Source organism: Mustela erminea, chromosome 1 (assembly GCF_009829155.1).
Source record: "Mustela erminea isolate mMusErm1 chromosome 1, mMusErm1.Pri, whole genome shotgun sequence".
In the NCBI taxonomy this organism is placed as follows: domain Eukaryota; kingdom Metazoa; phylum Chordata; class Mammalia; order Carnivora; family Mustelidae; genus Mustela; species Mustela erminea.
In genome coordinates, this window is record NC_045614.1 from 56,619,208 (window position 1) to 56,637,061 (window position 17,854).

The 17,854-nt window shown below is 51.0% G+C and overlaps 1 protein-coding gene across 3 annotated transcripts in view; it reads right to left on the minus strand.

Moving 5' to 3' along the window:
• The window catches only part of FBLN2 (fibulin 2), an 83,818-nt gene that overhangs the window by 22,097 nt on the left and 43,867 nt on the right, over positions 1-17,854 (minus strand). For all 3 annotated transcript variants that reach the window (XM_032331224.1, XM_032331848.1, XM_032332052.1), the window contains 5 exons: positions 6,438-6,549; positions 4,918-5,047; positions 4,032-4,212; positions 1,357-1,560; positions 606-719 (listed from right to left, as the gene is read on the minus strand). In XM_032331224.1, coding sequence (XP_032187115.1) covers positions 606-719; positions 1,357-1,560; positions 4,032-4,212; positions 4,918-5,047; positions 6,438-6,549 — 741 coding nt within the window. The remainder of the gene's footprint in view (positions 1-605; positions 720-1,356; positions 1,561-4,031; positions 4,213-4,917; positions 5,048-6,437; positions 6,550-17,854) is intronic.

Sequence of the window (17,854 nt, forward strand, 5' to 3'; positions counted from 1 at the left end):
CAAACAGATCAGAGACCACCGGGCTTGTCACCTCCAGCTCAAGGAGGGCCTGGGAGCCAGGGAATCCCAACTCCGGTCCTCTCCACGAGGTCCCCTGGTAAACGGGTTCGTACGCCGGGTGGTACTGGGGACGATGTTTGGGATCTCCCATCACCACCGGCACTCAGATACCAAACCCCTCCCTGGCGTCATGATGCTGCCAGAGAGGAGGGGACAGAGAAGACAGGGAAGGAAGGAGAGAAAGGATGTGGAGATAGAAGGATCAAGAAGAGGGGAAGAGAGGAAGAACAAAGAGAACTTTCCACACAGTACCACAACAGTCTCCAAGACAGTTTTTCAAGCAAGGATTCTATTCTTTCCGTATTATAGGACCTGAGGCAAAAAGTCACTAACTGACTTGCTTAGGGTCACATCCTGGCCCGACGCTCTACCCCTACCCACCCTCACCTCCTCGGCTTCACTCTCAACTCCGGACCTCAGACAGGCGAGACCAACCAAAGCCCCAAAGCAGAAACCCCCCTTTGGCAAGAGACCATCTTGCGCATGCCTGGCACTGGGGAGCTTGCCCCCTGCACGGCCCAGATCCACTCCATGGCCCAGGTTACCTTTGCAGGTGTTAGGTTGTGGCACTGGTAGCAGGATGGTGTTGGAGGCCAGCTGGGAGGAATCTGGTTTCGGTGCAGACTCCTCTGAGGCCTCTTGCTTTGGGGGGTCACCGTCTGTCAGGGGCAAGGGGGACAGGAAGGGGCAGCTCATGCCTTCAGCCTGGCCTCAGGCTCTTCTCACAACCAGGGCACCACACCAGGCATTGGACAGAGACTGCCTTGTTTAATCTTCTCCTAGTCATTTCACAGGAGAGGAAACTGAGGCTCAGAAAGCAACGTACCCCAGGCAAGATGGATCTCACAGCTATTTGAGGCAGAGGAGGAGAGGAAGGAGGGGAGTGAGTTTTTAGACTAAAAATGCGTCTATTCTTGGAGAGCCGACAGGCAGAAAGCTCCCCAGACCAGGGACTGAGGCAGGCTTCGAGGCTTCCTATTGAAGCCTGACCACCTCAGGCCCAGTACTGGGGACATAGCTTGAGTTGGGTTGCTGGGAGGCTCTGTGGTCTGGGTCCTGGCCCTGCACTGGGATCTAGGGTGGGGCGCTGGGGCCGCCCATGCAAATGGAGCGTCAGATGGAGCAGAGAGTTTCAACCTGTCCAAGTGGCCTTACAAATCCCCTTGCTAGGGGCCTCCAGTTCCCATGGGTTCCAATGTGTAGGGTGACAGGTGGGGAAGGAGCCTTGTGCCCATCCCAGGAACACCACGTTCCATGGGCAAGGTCAAGCCCTGCCCCAGCTGTCTGGGCCCTTACCTGGGCGGCAGGTGCGGCCGTCGTCCTGCAGTGAGAAGCCAGGAAAGCAGGCACAGTGGTAGGAACCCACGGTATTGATGCAGAGATGCTGGCACAGCTCCCCTGGGAGGAGCAGGCACTCATCCTGGTCATCGCCAGGCAGGCTGTTGGGCAGCTCAGTTTCTGTGCCCAGGGACAGGGCCTCCCGGCTCGCCAGCTCTGCTTCTGCAACCAGACTGGGGGTGAGTCCTTGTGATGGAACACAGGTTGGCCCTAGCAGGTGGCTGACACTATAGGCCCCTGGGAAATCAGTGTAGGTCCTCCTGAGGATCTTCTGTGTGCCCAGCTAAGATAGCGCAGATGGACAAAGCATGGATACATGATGATGATGACAGATGGTGAAGGAGGGGTGAGTGAATGATGGATGGATGGATGGACAAAGAAACAGACCTCTAGCAAGAAGAATAAACCCATCAGAGCCACATCCAAGTCTTTATTGCCTGCAGTATGACAGGACCAGGCCCATAACAGTCCCCAGAAAGCTTTGGCTAAAGTGTTGAACTGGATCCAGATCCTTGATCTCAGTGACATCTGGGAGGCCCACCCCTAGCAACAGAAAGGACCCAAACATGTGTTCTGTCAGATGGGGATCTGAACTCTCACTTGGGCACTCCGCAGCCATGTCCCCTTGGGCAGTGCTTGGTCTCTCCTGTCCCCTCTGCAGTGGGGAGCAGGTGGGAGTGGCAGAGAAGGCTCCTGGGGCTGAGCTGCCTTGAAGGCTCTTCATATGCCAGTAGCAGAATAGGGAACAGAACCCACAGGCCTCCATGTCCCCAATAGGCACGGGCCTTTAGCCTTGCTCCCTGGCCCCAGGCAGCCAAGCCATCCAAGAAACCAACTGCCATGAGGTCACGTCTAAGAAACATGTTTCATATTGAGCGTGTTTACACTGTGCTCCGGGCCAATCAGCCCTGGCCTGGTGCATGCAGACAGGGCTGTGGCAGCTGGTGGTCCAGCCCAGAGATCAGGCACTGCAGGTAGGCAGCAGACAGGTCTGGGCTCAGGACTCTGCCGAGCATGCCACAGGCTAGGCAGCATTTCTAGGGTTCACACTCAGCCCACCCTCACCAGCATGCTCTTCATACAATGCTCCTGGCAGAAGGGAAACTGAGGCTCAGAGGAGCAAAATGATTTGCCCAAGGTCACCTGAGCAGGATGGGAACCCAGGTCAGTTTGACCCTACCATCTGTGTCTCCTGAGACCTAGGTTATCCACCAGTTCTCCACTGGACAAGAGGAACATGCACCTCTGACTCTGGACCCTGGCTGGCCCTTTCCCCATCCTGTTACTCTCAAGGCCAAACTTCCTCCCAAACTTGACCTCGAACCCAACCCTTCTGGGTACTAACCAGACCTTCACAGCCCCATTCAACCAGGCCCCTACAGCCAACCCCGGCAAGTGGTATTTCCTAGGACTGGATGTGGATCTGTGTCCACGCTAGACTGGTAAGGCTGCCCAGTCCCTCTTAGGAGAGTCCTTGTGGGTTCCCTGGGACATCCTCATCAGGCTCCTGCTGGCTCACAGTCACAAGTCCAGTTGACATCCCTGGCTAGGGTGACAGAAGCTGGACATGGTGGCTATAAGAGGGACCATAGCACATGGAAGTCAGAGGAAAAGGGAGACCCCAGAGACACGGAAGGCTGGAAGGTCTGAGACGGCTCTGGCTCCAGGCTCTGCCCTGTCACCCAAGCTCCCATGCACACAGTCAATGGTGGTGTGGGGGCAGGCCCTGGGCAGGGGCACAGAGGAAGAGGACACAGGTCCACGGAGCCCTCAAAGGGCTCATGGTGGTGAAGGGGAGGCCATCAAACAAACCCATCATTCATCAGTCATTTGCTAGTGACTTAAAGGGCCAAGCGCTGAAGATTCAGGGAGAACGACAGTGCTATCCCGGAAGGGGCTGATCAGGTGGGTGGGGTAGTTTCTGACTGCCTTCTCTGTACGGGTTCTGTCCTGTACCCTGAAGACACGGGATGGCCTAGCTGACAAGGACAGACGGCAGATGGATGAAGGTAAATGAATAAGTGAAAGGTTTCTGCTGGCTGGGTGGGTGAATACATGAGCAGACAGATAAAGGACGGACGGATGGATGGATGGACAGACAGATGGACGGGCAGAAGGGTAAGTGGCTGGGTGAGTGGACGGGTGGATGAATGGGTGGCTGGGTAGATACACGAACAGAAGGAAGGACGTGTGAGTGGCCAGATGAGGGTACGGGAATAGACAGTGTAGCAGGATGAATGGGTGGAGAAATGAACCAGGGTAAGGAGGACGTGCCAGTGAGCAGGAAATAGGTAGAAGAGTGGCTGGAAGAGCACGAAATGGGTAGAAGAGTAAAAGAGGAAGATGTGTGGAGGTGCTGGTGGACATGGGAGGGCAGGGGAGGGAGGAGGGGAAGGGTGGCCGGAAGCTGGCGTTTTGGGGGGTGGAGCGGATGGTACGTACTTAGCTGGATGGGACCACCGTCTCAGAAGTAACAGGGCAGAGGCCACCATTGGAGGCCACAGAAGAACTCCAGCCAGAGCAGAGCCTGGACTTCAGCCACAGGTGATAATAGACCCCAGGGTCCCCCAGAAAACAAGAGGACACCCAGCCTTAGCTGGAAGCCCCAACGGCTATCTCTGCCCCTCACTCACCTCTCCGTGGAATGGCTTCGGGCTCTGGGGGCCGGCGCACCTCGGGCACAATGAGGGGGTCTTCCCCTTCACAGCAGGAGAGCATGACGTGGTTGCAGGGGTAGCCCAGGTTGGGGTTAGACTCACATGAGTGGCCCTCGGCCCGCACACGGAGTCCTAGGCCACAGCAGTCACAGCATTGCTGGAGAGAGACACGCATCACTGCCCACAGCCCACCGGCCCCTCAGAGCCCATCCGCCTTTCCCATGGACTGTAAGCCCAAGGGACTCCCTCAGGGTCCCCAGGAGGCAGCCTGGGGCCGCATGTGAACTCTCCAGAAGAAAGACTGTATTCCCCAGCCTCTCTAGAAGCGCAGTGCAGACCCCGGACTAAGTTCTAGCCAGAATGGTGGAAGGGGAGCACTGTCTGTCCTCAGGAGAAAGGCTCTTCTCAGCGCCACAGTCAGGGCAGCGTTATTCACAGGAGGCAAGAGGCAGAAGCAACCCAACAGCCGTCAGAGGAACATGTCACAGCCATGCAATGGATGGTTACCTAGCCTTGAAAGAGAAAAAGCGCCTAACACACGCTACAACATGGTGACCTTGAGGACGTGAAGCAGAGTGAAATAAGTCGGATACAAAAAGAAGAAACAGAAAGAGAAAGCCCTGTGAGGACAGGACTTGTCATGGGCTGTTCGTTTCTATATCCTTAATGCCGAACGCGGCCCAGGACAGGCTGGTGTTTGACGAGTAGCTCCTGAGTGAGCTGGCCACAGTGAGAGCTGAGGACGGCTTCTCTCCAGATGAAGAGGCCCCCCCAAACCTCCTACGGAGGAGTCCCACAGGGAGCCGAACCCCAGCCCGCAAGAGCCTCAGGCCCAGGCTACAGATGCACAGGTCGGGCTTGCCTTGTACAAGGAGATGCCGCACGTGTCATTGTCCTCAGCCCCACAGGCCTCGCCCTCCTTGGCCCCCATGACGCCAGCCATGCAGCTCTTCTCCTTCAAGTAGGACACGCAGCAGTGCTTCTGGGCTGTCCTGCAACAGAGGGGTCCCTCAGCTCTGCCGAAGCACCGGACCCCATCCTCCTAGTGACCCTTCCAGGAGGAATGACCGGGTCCATTTCCCAGAAAATAAAATGAAGCTCAGAGAAGGCAGCCCCTGCCAGAGGTCCACAGCAAGCAAGGCCTGTGCTGGTGGCACTTCCCCTACCCCCACCAAAGAACGAGGGTTCTGTGTCTGAGGTCCATCAACAACACTCAGGCCTGGGGCCCAGGGGACTCCACGATGTCTATCCCCGACCAGTGTGGGAAGGGTCAGCATTCCAGGTCCCCACAGGGCTGAGAAGGATAGGCAGACTCAACCCCAGGAAGCACAGGGCAGCTCAGTCTGGAAGACAGCAGCCTCCAGGTCCCCCGGCCATGACGCCCCATATCTGTAGGGCTGCTCTGGGGAGCCAGCACAAAAAGATGGGGGTCACTGGGAGGTGGAGTTTAGTCTCAATCGAGAAAGGACATGTCCCAGTGGGAGCTATTCAGTGACAGAAATGCCTATCTATGAAGTAGTGAGCTTCCCATCACAAGAGGAATACAAGCAGAAGTCAGGGCCGCTAAGCTCCAAATTCTTTGATAAGGCACGCTCTAACTCCTAAGTCGTCCCCAAACTGGTAGGATGACAAAAGGGAAGGGAAAAGGACAAGGTTAGAATTTAAATGTCTCTAAAAGAGGCACAGAGGGCTAGACATTGGGAAAACAGGGGCTCTGACTCTGGCCATGCTCCCAGGGAGCAGTGCGGCTTTGGGTGAATCACATCACCTCTCTGGACCTTGTCCTTATTGAGAAAAATAAGTAGGCTGGGAAAGAAGTCCTCCCTAGGAAAAAGGGAGAGGTGAATGGCTGAACGAGACGTTTTCCACACTTAGTGCCAAAGGGGCAAAGGTACAAATTATTCCTTTGCGGAGAACATGAGAGTCAGTAAAAACAATCCACACAGACAGCAGAGGACAGTGAGGGGCCAGACTTCTGGAGACCCCAGGATAGCAGAGTGGGGGGAAAAAAGAGGGCTGAAGGCTCCCGGTTCAAAGCTGAGGAAGAAAATCTCATGGGGTCTGAGCAGTACACAGTGAGTGAGGCCCCTCCCCACTCCCAGGTGGTACCAGTCCTTGAACACGGGCTCCAAAGCATACCTTCTTAACCCCACTTGTCAGGCAGGCTACAAATGTGCGTGGCTGGTATATTCCCGCAGCCAGCCTTTAGGCTCTCTTTCCTGGGGTAAGCCTGGCCGGTGGGCTCACAGCAGCCACAACATGCACGTGGAGACACGTGGAGACTGCGCTCCCCTTGTACTGCCAGGGCCCACAGGCCGAAGCAAGCTAGAATCTGGAAAAGGTAAACGGGCAGCTCTGCCTGTTCCGGGGTGCCCACCTTACCTGCAGGCATCACCCTCCGCGCCACTCTCGGGGATTTCCAGGCACTCGTCATTGTCGATGGCCCACTGCTGTCCAGCGGCACAGCACGTCTCGATCAGATCCTTTGTGGACACTGGAGTGGAGGGGCAACACAGGCAAGGTCACCACTCTAGAGGAGGCACCTGGTTCCAAGATGTTCAGAGATGCTGCTGGTGCTGTCTGGACCCCCATTCCCAGGGAAGGTAACTCACTCTGTCCCCCACCCCCTAAGGCTGCTCTGCTTGGTGGCCACTGGTAGTTCCCAAGGACAACCTGCTTCGGAGAGCTGCCTGCGAGGTTAAGTACCCCCGACGGGGGAGGAGGTTGGCAGAGCTATGGCCAATCAGTGACTACTGACTACTACTGACAAAAACCCAGCCCTGCCTCAAAGGGGACAGTGTTGGGGGCCACTCACACTCCAGAGCTCCCAAAGGGATCGGGAGGGCATCAGCTAGCTCCTTCCCTGCCCCCTCCCCAGGCCGGTTCTCCAAATGAACAACTACATGCACAAAACCCTCAAATCAGGCTCTGTTGGCTTTTTTTTTTTTTTTTTAAGATTTTATTTATTTACTTTTGAGAGAGAGAGGGAGAGAGAGAGGGCACACGAGCAGGAAGTATGGGCACAGGGAGAAGGAGAAGACGACCCCCTGCTGAGCAGGGAGCCCAACACGGCTCCATCCCAGGACCCCAGAATCATGATCTTCAGCTGAAGGCAGCCGCCTAAATGACTGAGCCACCCAGCCGCCACTCAGGATCTGCTTCTAAGGAACCTGACCTAAGACACCAAGATAGGATAAGGCATAAGAAGAAATAGCAGCAGCGAGAGAAGATCAAAACTCATCTAGGAGGGCCGCCTGTTGGCCCAGTGGGCTGAGCATCCAACTCTTGATTTCAATCAGGTCATAATCTCAGGGTAGCAAGATCCAGCTGAGCAGGGAGTGTGCTCAAGATTCTCTCTCTTCGGGGCACCTGGGTGGCTCAGTGGGTTAAAGCCTCTGCCTTTGGCTCAGGTCATGGTCCCAGGGTCCTGGGAAGGAGCCCCGCATCGGGCTCTCTGCTCAGCGGGGAGCCTGCTTCCTCCTCTCTCTCTCTCTCTGCCTGCTTCTCTGCCTACTTGTGATCTCTGTCTGTCAAATAAATAAATAAAATCTTAAAAAAAAAAAAAAAGGTTCTCTCTCTTCTTTTGCCCTCCCCCCACACTTACGCTTGCTCTCTAAAAAAAAAAAACAAAAAAAAAAACAAAACAAAAAAAAACACCTCATCTAGGGAAGTTAGTGGCGAAAATATTTGTGTAGCTAGGAGAGCAGGAGGAGGCAGGGGCAGGGAAATGTCTTAAAACTGAAAGGCACAGGGGCATCTGGGTGGCTCAGTCCTTAAGCATCTGCCTTCAACTCGGGTCATGATCCCGGGGTCCTGGGATTGAGTCCTGCATCAGGCTCCTTGCTCAGTGAGAAGCCTGCTTCTCCCTCTCCCTCTGCCTGCTGTGCTGCCTACTTGTGGTCTCTCTATCTCTCTGTCAAATAAATAAATAAAATCTTTAAAAAAAAAATGGAAAAATCAGAAAGCGTGCCACATGCCAGGCACAGGTAAGAACCCTCATGCCCGGGGGTAGAAGTGGACCCTGGCGCGGCGAGTCTGGAAGGAGATAAGGCACCGCAGACACAATTAAGTACACATATCATCCTGGACCCAGAGGTTCTACTCGTGGCTGTGCACTCCAGGGAAGTCCTCAGCCAGACCCAAAATGTGACCACTACAAGGATGCGAGATGTTGGTGTCATTTGTGGAAGTGGGTGTTCATCAGTGGAGGAGTGGCTGGATAGAATTTACGGATGTCCTCCATGGAGGACCCCACAGCTGTCAGGAATAACAGATTAGATGTACCCACAAAATATGGAGTGGTACCAAAAAAAGCACTGGGGTGGGGGGAAGGAAGAAACCAAGTGAGATCTGTTACACAAATGAAAAATACTGAGAACAAAATTAAAACACACATTTTGCACATTAATTAAAAACACACACACGTGCAAATTAAACAGAGGGGACCAGTTGCCTCTGGTGGGGCAGAAGTCAGCAATGGGGAAAAGGGATAAAAGGGAATAAATACATAAATAAAACAAGGGAGAGTGTTAAAGAGACAATAATGTGTGAGGTGCCAGAGGATAAGTATAAATAATGCAACCATTTGCTTCTGAGGTCTAAAAATAAATGACATGCCAAGATAAAGCACATCTAAGCCAAAAGATACATTAAAAAGGTGCTCAACATCACTAATGATGAGGCAAATGCAAATTAAAACCATAATGAGATATCACCTACACCTGTCAGAAACAAAAAACAAGGATGTGGCAAAAAGGAAACCCTTGGGCATGCTGGTGGGAATGTAAACTGATACAGTCAGATTACAGGTATGCAGATTCCTCTAAAAATTAAAAATAGAAATACCCCATGATCCAGTAATCCCACTACTGGGTATTTACCCAAAGGAAACAAGACACTAATTTGAAAGATAACTGCACCCCTCTGTTGTTGCAACATTATTTATAACATCCAAAATATAGGGAAGCATCCAAAATGTACATCTGTGGATGAATGGATAAAGAAGATGTGGTACAGATAGACAATGGAATATGACTCAGCCCTAAAAAAGAATGAGAGCTTGCCATCTGCAACAACATGGGTGGAGCTAGAGGGTATTATGCTAAATGGAATAAGCCAGACAGAGGAAAACAAATACCATATGATTTCATTTACATGGGGAAAGTAATAAACAAAGCAAATCCGCAAATAAAAAGAAAGAAAGAAAGAAAACAGAATCTTAAATACAGAGAGCAGACTGGTGGTTGCCAGAGGGGAGGTGGTGGGGGGATGGGTGAAATGATAAAGAGGATTACGAGATAGAAGCACGTCCAGTTATGAAATAAATGGAGATGAAAAGTACAGCTTAGAGAATATAGTCAATAATGTTGTAATTAACATTATATGATGACTACATTCATTGTGATGAGCACTGAACGATGTACTGTATTGTTAAATTGATCTAGTACACCTGAAACTAATACATTGCATGCCATTATCCTTTTAAAATTTAAAATAAAATTTAAAATAAAAAATTTTAAACCAAAAGGTAAAGCCCATCTAGAATACCTATATCCGTGCTAGGGCAACAACAGGGGTGTAACGGAATAACTTTGAGCCTGAGCCCACATCTTAATGCTACCATGGATAGCTATTTCCTTTCTCTGAAGTCTTAGTGTCCTCCTCTACTTTGAGGACCTTTAGCTGCACAAGTGCTAAAGCCTAGAAAGAACTCTAAATATCCCTGAGCAGTACACGTCATCTAGCAAGGAACAAATGTGCCGGTGGATGTCAGCAGACTGCAAGGTTCCAGGAAAAGAGTGACAGCTTAGTAAGAATCGCCAGCTTCATCTGCAGAGTGGGCATTTCAAATTATTAAACTTTTCTAGGTTTCAAGGCCCTTCTGTAGAAGAGGGGAAATAAGTTTCAGTAACAACCTGAGATCTGTACCAGGAGGAATGAAAAGAATTATCTACCAGAAACAAATGGCAAATGTCACGCTCAGCGATGAAACACTAGACACCTGTCCCACCAAAGTCAGAAATGTAATAAAAATGCCTACAGACACAGATAAATACTGAGAGGGGATTGCTACACCAATGTGAGGGGATTGCTACACTAATGTGAGGGGATACAACCACCATCGCATAGAGTTTCCTTTTTGTTGTTGTTGTTTGTGGTGAGAACGTGCTAAGATCTAGTCTCACAGCAACTTTCAAGTACACAATACAGTATTGGTAACTAGTCACCGTCCTGTGCCATAGATCACCAGAATTTAGTCATCTTATAACTGGTTGCAAGCTTGTACCCTTTGCCCAACATCTCTCCATCTTCCCAGAACTTCCCCCCAATTCCCTGGCAGCCCCCAAACAACTCCTGTTTCTTTGAGTTTGGCTCTTTTTTGATTCCACATGTAAGTGAGATCATACTGTGTGTGTCTTTCTCTGGCTGACTAAGTTCACTTAGCATAATACCTGTTAGATCCATCCATGTTCTTGAAAAATGGCAAGATCTCCCTTTTTATGGCTGAGTAATATTCCATTATGTATATACATATGTATGCATATATACATACACACACCTATATGTACATATACATACATACCTATGTGTACATATACATATATACATACATATACATATACACGCATACATATACATACACATAAGTCTATGTGTGTGTGTATACATATATATACACACTCATCATAACTGTCTCTTTTTTTCCTTGAATTATTGCATCTGCTAGTATCTCTAGGACAACACTAAACAGAGTGTCCACAAGTAAAAAAGAAAACTAAATACAATAAAAGTGTAAAATCCCTATACGGCAAGAGACAGCATATCCAACCAGCCCCAGTTACTGTCATCACATCACTCATTTTTAAGACTCCTCATAGCATTTATCACTGTGTGAAATCTTGATTATTTATGAAATTACTCCTTAACCCACTTCTTTCTCTACAAAGACACTAGAGTCTCTGTGGCCACTAAAAGTGATGCCACTATTCCATGCTTAATCCTTTCTCATTACACTCTGGGCATGTGGGAGTCATGCCTCACTTGAATACTTCTGTGGATGGGGAGCTCAAGCTACCTCAGCAGTTTGTCCTTTCTCTGCATAGTTCGTGTCTTTCTTGTACTGGACTGAACTCTTACTCCATAAGCCTTCTCCAAGACTGCCTTATTGAGTGAGATCAGGAGATTACAGTGGATCCCTGGGTCTTAGCCAAGTGACTTGAGATAGGTGCCCTACTGAAATAACTGTAAGAGCAGAAATGAAGTACAGGCTAGTGCCAGCCTTGGGTCCAAGCACTTTCATCCTTACAGTTATGATGAGTGAGTACTCTTGTCTCCCCACTTCACAGATAAGGTGGTGAGTCAGAAGTCCCAAACCTCAGTTTCCCCTCTCCAGGCCTCAGCTTTCCCACATCCATGGCATGGATGACTTGATATAGCTGATCCTGAAGGCCCTGTCTGAGTATCTGACCAGCATCAGCCTGAGAGCGGGTTCTGCTTCCCTGTGGATTGAATGGTGTTCTCTTCCTGCCCCCTCCTTGATCAGAAGCCAGGTTTCAGCCTGCGTTTGGCAGACATCCCACCATTCTCCACTGGCCTTTCCCACCCTGGCTTCCCTCTGTTTCAGACAAAGGAACTCAAGAGGCCATGAACCCATATGCTGGGAGGGCCACCCACTTGGAACAGGAGGGACCAAGCCTGGCGCTGCTTGGTACTGTCCAAGATGTGGGAGGAAGGGCCAGGCAAAGCTGCATAAGATGTGTACCCCCGTCTCCTCATCCAGAAGACACACCTTCCTTCCCCATCCCAGTGCTGGAAGACTCAGCCCAAAGGCCCTCTCTTCCAGGTCTCCTTCCTTGATCAGCCCCTCTGAGGTCCCCAGCCTCTGTCTTTCTCTCTGGTTCTTTTTAAGTTCCCAAGCACCACCATTCAGATGTCCAGTCCCAGGATTCTTCCCTTCTCCATCTCCACCCTGGCCCTGGCTGATCTCATCCAGCGCCAAGCTCCAAGTACCTGCTCTACCTCGCGCCCCCCCCCACACACACACATTTGTCTCAGCTGTAGTTTCGTGCACACACACCACAGCTGGCTAAGGAACCACCAACGGTGCTCCGTAGTGCTCTCACTGCCAGAACTATTCAGCAACTGATTTCCCTCAAACCACCTCTTCCCAAGGTCTCCCCTGCATCAGTGAAGGGCCCCTGGCAACCTCAGAACCCTCCTGCACCCATTCCCCATTTCCCATCTCCCTCCGTCACTCAGCAGGCCATCTCCAAAGTGCATCCCAGTCCACCCACCGGGCCCTTCACTCCACCACCACCTCTTGGTCCAACATGGTCCCTGTTCCTTCAGGTGTCCTCTTCCAGGCCCTTGTCCAGAGGGCGCCAGAATGAGTTCACACATAATAAATCAGACTGTGTCTCTCCTTGGCCTATAGGCCCCCAAGAGTTCCCCTTTCTTTACAAAGACCTGTTGACTGCTCCACTTCATCTCCTTTCTCTGATCCTCTTTCCCACACATTCTCTCCACTCCTTGAACTCCCTGGGCTCAATCCTGCCCCAGATCCTTTCCGTGGACTCTGCTTTCTGCCTGGAATCCTCTGCCTTTTTCCTGTGCCCTTTCCCACCAGCACTGTCAACATGGCTGGCCCTTCTCCTTCAGGGTTCTCACCTCCTCAGAGAGAAGCTCTCTGACTTCTGGATCTAAACTCACCTCTATGCCAACCCTCATCACACATCCTACTTCCCCGGCCTTCCCTGGTCCCAATCGGCTCAGGGAACCTGTGGTCCACAAACCCCTACCGGAAGGCCACTGCCCTCCAGGACGAAACACCCCTCCCTGGTTGGACAGTCACAGCCCAGAGTCACGTCCAGTTCTGACCCTCAATCCTAGCCCTATATGCTTCTCTTTGCCACTCTGTCTCTGCACGCTGGTCCAGGTTGGGAACGCCTATCTCTGCGTTGTCCCACTCACCAGCCAATCCACGTGGGACTCCCTGCCTCTCCATCTGCAGGGCTCCCACTGGCACCCACCTCCAAACTGGGGGGACCAAAAGCTCCCACTTCTGGCTTCATTCACACCAGCACTTGATACAGGCTTCCACTGTGATGTCCCTGCTATCAGGTGACATGCTTGTCTTAACCACCAGACTCAGAAGGTCTCAGGAATCAAGAATGGATCTGAGTCCTCTTAAGGCTCCCAAGGCCTGGGGCTGAATCAAGCAGCCCAGGCCCTCAGTGTAGACCATCTCACGAAAAGCTTACATCAACAACATGATGTTGGATGATTATTTTGATTTTCCAGATGTGTAAATAGAGTTTAAGATATACAGCCCAGTGCACAGACTTAGAAAATGCGGGAAAAGAATGCAAGTGTGGCCCATCCACCTGGCCCAGACCGCCTCTCCAGCAAGGGGGCCAGAGGGGAGCACGGGCTAAGGGGACACAGACATGTCACTCACCCTCTGAGCCTCCATTTCCTTGCTTGTAAAATGGGCAAATGACCTCTCTCTGCCATGCTTCACAAAATGGGGCAGTGAGACGATTCAGTGCCTGGCCAACAACAGGCACTTGGGAACCAGTACCTCCCTGGCCCTGGCACACATGTGTTTGTGGAATGCTCACCAGTGAATTAGTCAAGGAACAAAGGAACTGACCGGTAAATGGATGGACAAAACAATAACCCCCTGAGCGCAGGAAGCTGGCGGGGCTCTCGGCAATCCCTTCCCCGGCCTTTTCTGCTTGCCTCTGGGTTTCCGCGGACTCCCCCATTTCTGGCCACTTTGCCACCTGGCCTGAGCCCTGGGCCAGAGGGCGTGCAGTGTCCCTCGCCTGCTGATTATTTGCAAGTGAGGGCTGAAGGGGAGGGGCCTCTCCCGCTGTGACAGCTGCAGCCATGACCCTCTCTCTGGCCTCCAGTGACATGGGACGGCCCCCATCACTCTGGCTTCCGAAGGCTCTGCCAGCCGTCTGCCTCACAGACTCTGGCAGGAAGCCGCCTCCGACATCCCTGAGCAACAGAGGGAGAACAGACCCACTCTGGGAAACCATTAACTTCGTCTGGGAAGGTGGACAATACCCAGAGCCAATGACACTGTGATCTCATTTTCAGGTACACGCCCAGGAGAAACAGGTGTCCGTGGTCTCCACCTGGACCCCCACAAACATAAGCCCCAAAATGCAGAAAACTCAAGGACGCCTCAACAAGGGAAAGGGTGGAAATGGGCCCTGGCAGGACCACATGATGTGCACAAATTCATTACAACCATACACAACAACACAGATGAATCACAGACAGGATCTTGGGCAGGGGGAGAAGCAAGTCACAGAAGAAGACCGCAGACTGCCTTTTAGAAGAAGTTCAAAAATGGGGAAAAGCAAAACAACTGTATAGCTCTAAAGAAAAGGAAGGAGCTCATGTGCATGGAAGTCAGGATGGTCAGAATGATGGAGCAGGAGATGGGCAGGGTAGTCGGGCCACAGCCTCTGTCCCCACAGCTGGTACCTCCAACAGCGGCCCACTTCAAACGCTCCTTAGTAGCAAAGAGGTTACCAGAGGCTGGAGGAGGACGGATGGGAAGTCAGCTTGGATGGGCACAGGATTTCAGTTCAGGAAGATGAAAAAGTTCTGGAATGGGGCACCTGGGCGGCTCAGTCAGTTAAGCATCTACCTTTGGCTCAGGTCATGACCCCAGGGTCTTATGATCAAGCCCGGCATTGCATCAGTCTCCCTGCCCGGGGCAGGGGGAGGGGAGATCTGCTTCTCCCTCTCCCGCTGCTGCTCCCCCTGCTTGTGCTCTCTTCATCAAATAGATAAATAAAAGCTCAAAAATTAAGTTCTGGAGATGGATTAATATACTTGCACAATGTGAACATATCTCACTGACTTACAACTAGTTAACGTGGCCAATATCATGTTATGTGTATATCACTGCAATTTAAAAAACTAATAATAATGCATTGCATTGTAAAAAAAAAAAAAAAAAAAAAAAAAAGTGACCCAGCACTTCTCCATCCAGAAATCTAATCTCGCCCACAGACATAAACAAGTTGGACAGTAATGTTTGCTACCCCTGAATTTGTGAGAGCAAAGGTGAGGAACAACCAAAATCTCATCAACAGGGCAGTGATTAAATAATCTGATGTATTTCTGTCCACTCTTATGTAGATGTTAAAAAGAATTAGGTAGATCTTCCTGCACTTATATGGTCTGATTTCTGAATGTACTATGAAGAATTGAGAACAGGGGCGCCTGGGTGGCTCGGTGAGGTAAGGGTCTGCCTTTGGCTCAGGTCATGATCCCAGAGTCCTGGGATCCAGCCCCACGGCGGGTTCCCAAGCAGGGAGCCTGCTTCTCCCTCTGCCTGCCACTCCCCCTGCTTGTGCTCGCTCTTTTGCTCCCTCTCTGACAAAATAAATAAATAAATAAATAAATAAATAAAATATTTTTTTAAAAAAAGTTATCCCTTTTCATTTTAAAGGGATACACGGACATACATGGACTATTTCTGGAAGGACAGCCAAGACCCTGGTAACAGTGGTTGGCTCAGGGCAGGACCTGACCGTGGGAGGGAGGAAGCCCACTAACATTTCACTGTTCGCCCCTTTTGTATTTTTTATGCGTTTCTTATCGTATGCAGGTATTGCCCATTCAAGACACATTCTGTTATAAAAAGATTCTGAGATTCTAGAGATTGTAGTCACCTTTGATCACAGAACAATGGGTGCCCTAAACAATCCAGCTCAGAGGTCACGACCCCTTTGGACAGTCCCCTCTCCCTGGACATCAAAGTCCTAAAGAATGTTGGCTTTGGAAATGCTGCAGAAAAACCTGGGCACCTGGCAGGAGGGTGATGAGTGGGCCATCTCCGCCAGCGCCCTGTTTGGTCAGGATGTTTGAGAGGCCTGAGCAAACAGCCCAGAGCTGCAGCTCTCTGCTCCCGGCAGCCTGGCGTTCTTGGGGGCGGGGAGTGGGTACCTGCAGGCCCTGGGAGCACCTGGAGTCCTCCTTCAGGGACTGTAAAGTGGACAAACAAGAAGAGTTCCCGAGCTTCATCTTCCTGAGCCAGGATCACAGGCACAATAGTGACAACCAACCTGGGCTGAGCCCACCCACCACGGCCCCCCAACTCAGCCCCTTCAAGATGCCTTTCTCCTCCCAACCCCAACCGGAAAGGGCAGTCCCTAGTCTCCGTTGCTCTTTCCAGCACCTCCCATCACCTGGTTTCCTCGTGGGGTGGTGTCTACTCCCTGCCCACCACTGCCCAATGGCAGTGGCGCTGGGCTGCTCTTGTTGACGGGCTGGAGGCTGGGTCTCTGCCCTGGCCGAGCCCCCTGGGGACCCCAGCTTGCAGCCACTTCATCTCCCCTCCAGCTCCAGAAAGAGGGTCCCACATGCATCCCCATTTTACAGATGAGCAGGCAGCCACCCAAAGAGGAGGCCCCACTTGCCCCAGACCACAAGCCCAGCCAGGGGCAGCCGCACACTCCAGAGGGCAAGCCCCTGAGCAGCGCACCGAAGCAAGCAAAGGAGAGGGTGAGGAGGAGGGAGGCAGGGGGGAGTTCAAGTTCCTCTGCAGCAGCTACTCCAGGGGAAGCAGGGCCCCCCCACTCCTAGGGCTCCTTTCCCATCCTCACCATGGGCACAAAAGCCCCTGCTTCCTGACAAAGCCAACAAGGCTGTGGCGGGAAAGATGGCTTTTGCAACACCTGGTGCTAGGTGAGCTGAATATGCATTTGAAAAAAAGACTGAATTTTGATTCCTATCCACACTGCTAAAGAAACAGATCTAAATACGATCGAATGTGAAAGGTGAAACACATTAAAAGAGGAAAATAACTTCATGAATCTGGAGAAGACAAAAATTTCTGTAAAAGGACACAAAATACATAAAATTAAAGATCAAGAAATTACATTTCATTAAAATTAAGGATTTCTGTGCTCCTCACAAGAGAGCATTTGCAATGTACTCATCACATATCATCATTAAGAAAGTGGAAAGATGGGGTGCCTGGGTGGCTCTGTTGGTTAGGCTTCGGCTCTCTGTTTCAGCTCAGGTCATGATCTCAGGGTCGTGCGTTCGAGCTCTGAGTGGGCCTCTGTGCTCAGAGCAGTCTGCTTAAGACTCTTTTCCCCTTCTTCCCCTGCCCCCCATCCCAACTTGCACGTGTTTTTTCTCTTTCTTTCTCTCTCTCTAAAATAAAAAGTTTGCCTGGGTGGCTCAGTTGGTTAAGCATCTGCCTCCGGGCTCAGATCATGATCCCAGGGTCTTGGTATCGAAGTCCACATCAGGCTCCTTGATCAGCAGGGCATCAGCTTCTCTCTCCACCCTTTCCCCTGCTCATACTCTCTCTCTCACTGTCTCTCTCTCAAAAAAGAAATCTTTAAAAAAAATAAAAAATAAAATGTTTTAAAATGGGAAGAAAAGTTATGCAATAAAACAAGATAATGTGTGATCCAACAAAAGACACACGGAATACATAAAGAACTCCTAGAACCAGTTAGACAAAGAAAGGCAATTTAAAAATGAGCAAATGACAATGGAATGTCCAACAGTAATACAAAAAATGTGCTCAACATCCTAAGTTAAGAGAAAATGCAAATTAAAATCAGAACAAGACACCACTACCTATCCACCAGATTGGCTAAAATGAAAAGGAACAACCACATCCAGTTGGCAAAGATGCGGGGCAACTGGAACACTCACTCACTGCTGTGGGGATGCAAACTGGTGGTATACTTTGGAAAAATGGCCATGTCACGTTCCACTCCCATGTATATACCCAACATGAATGCCTACATCAT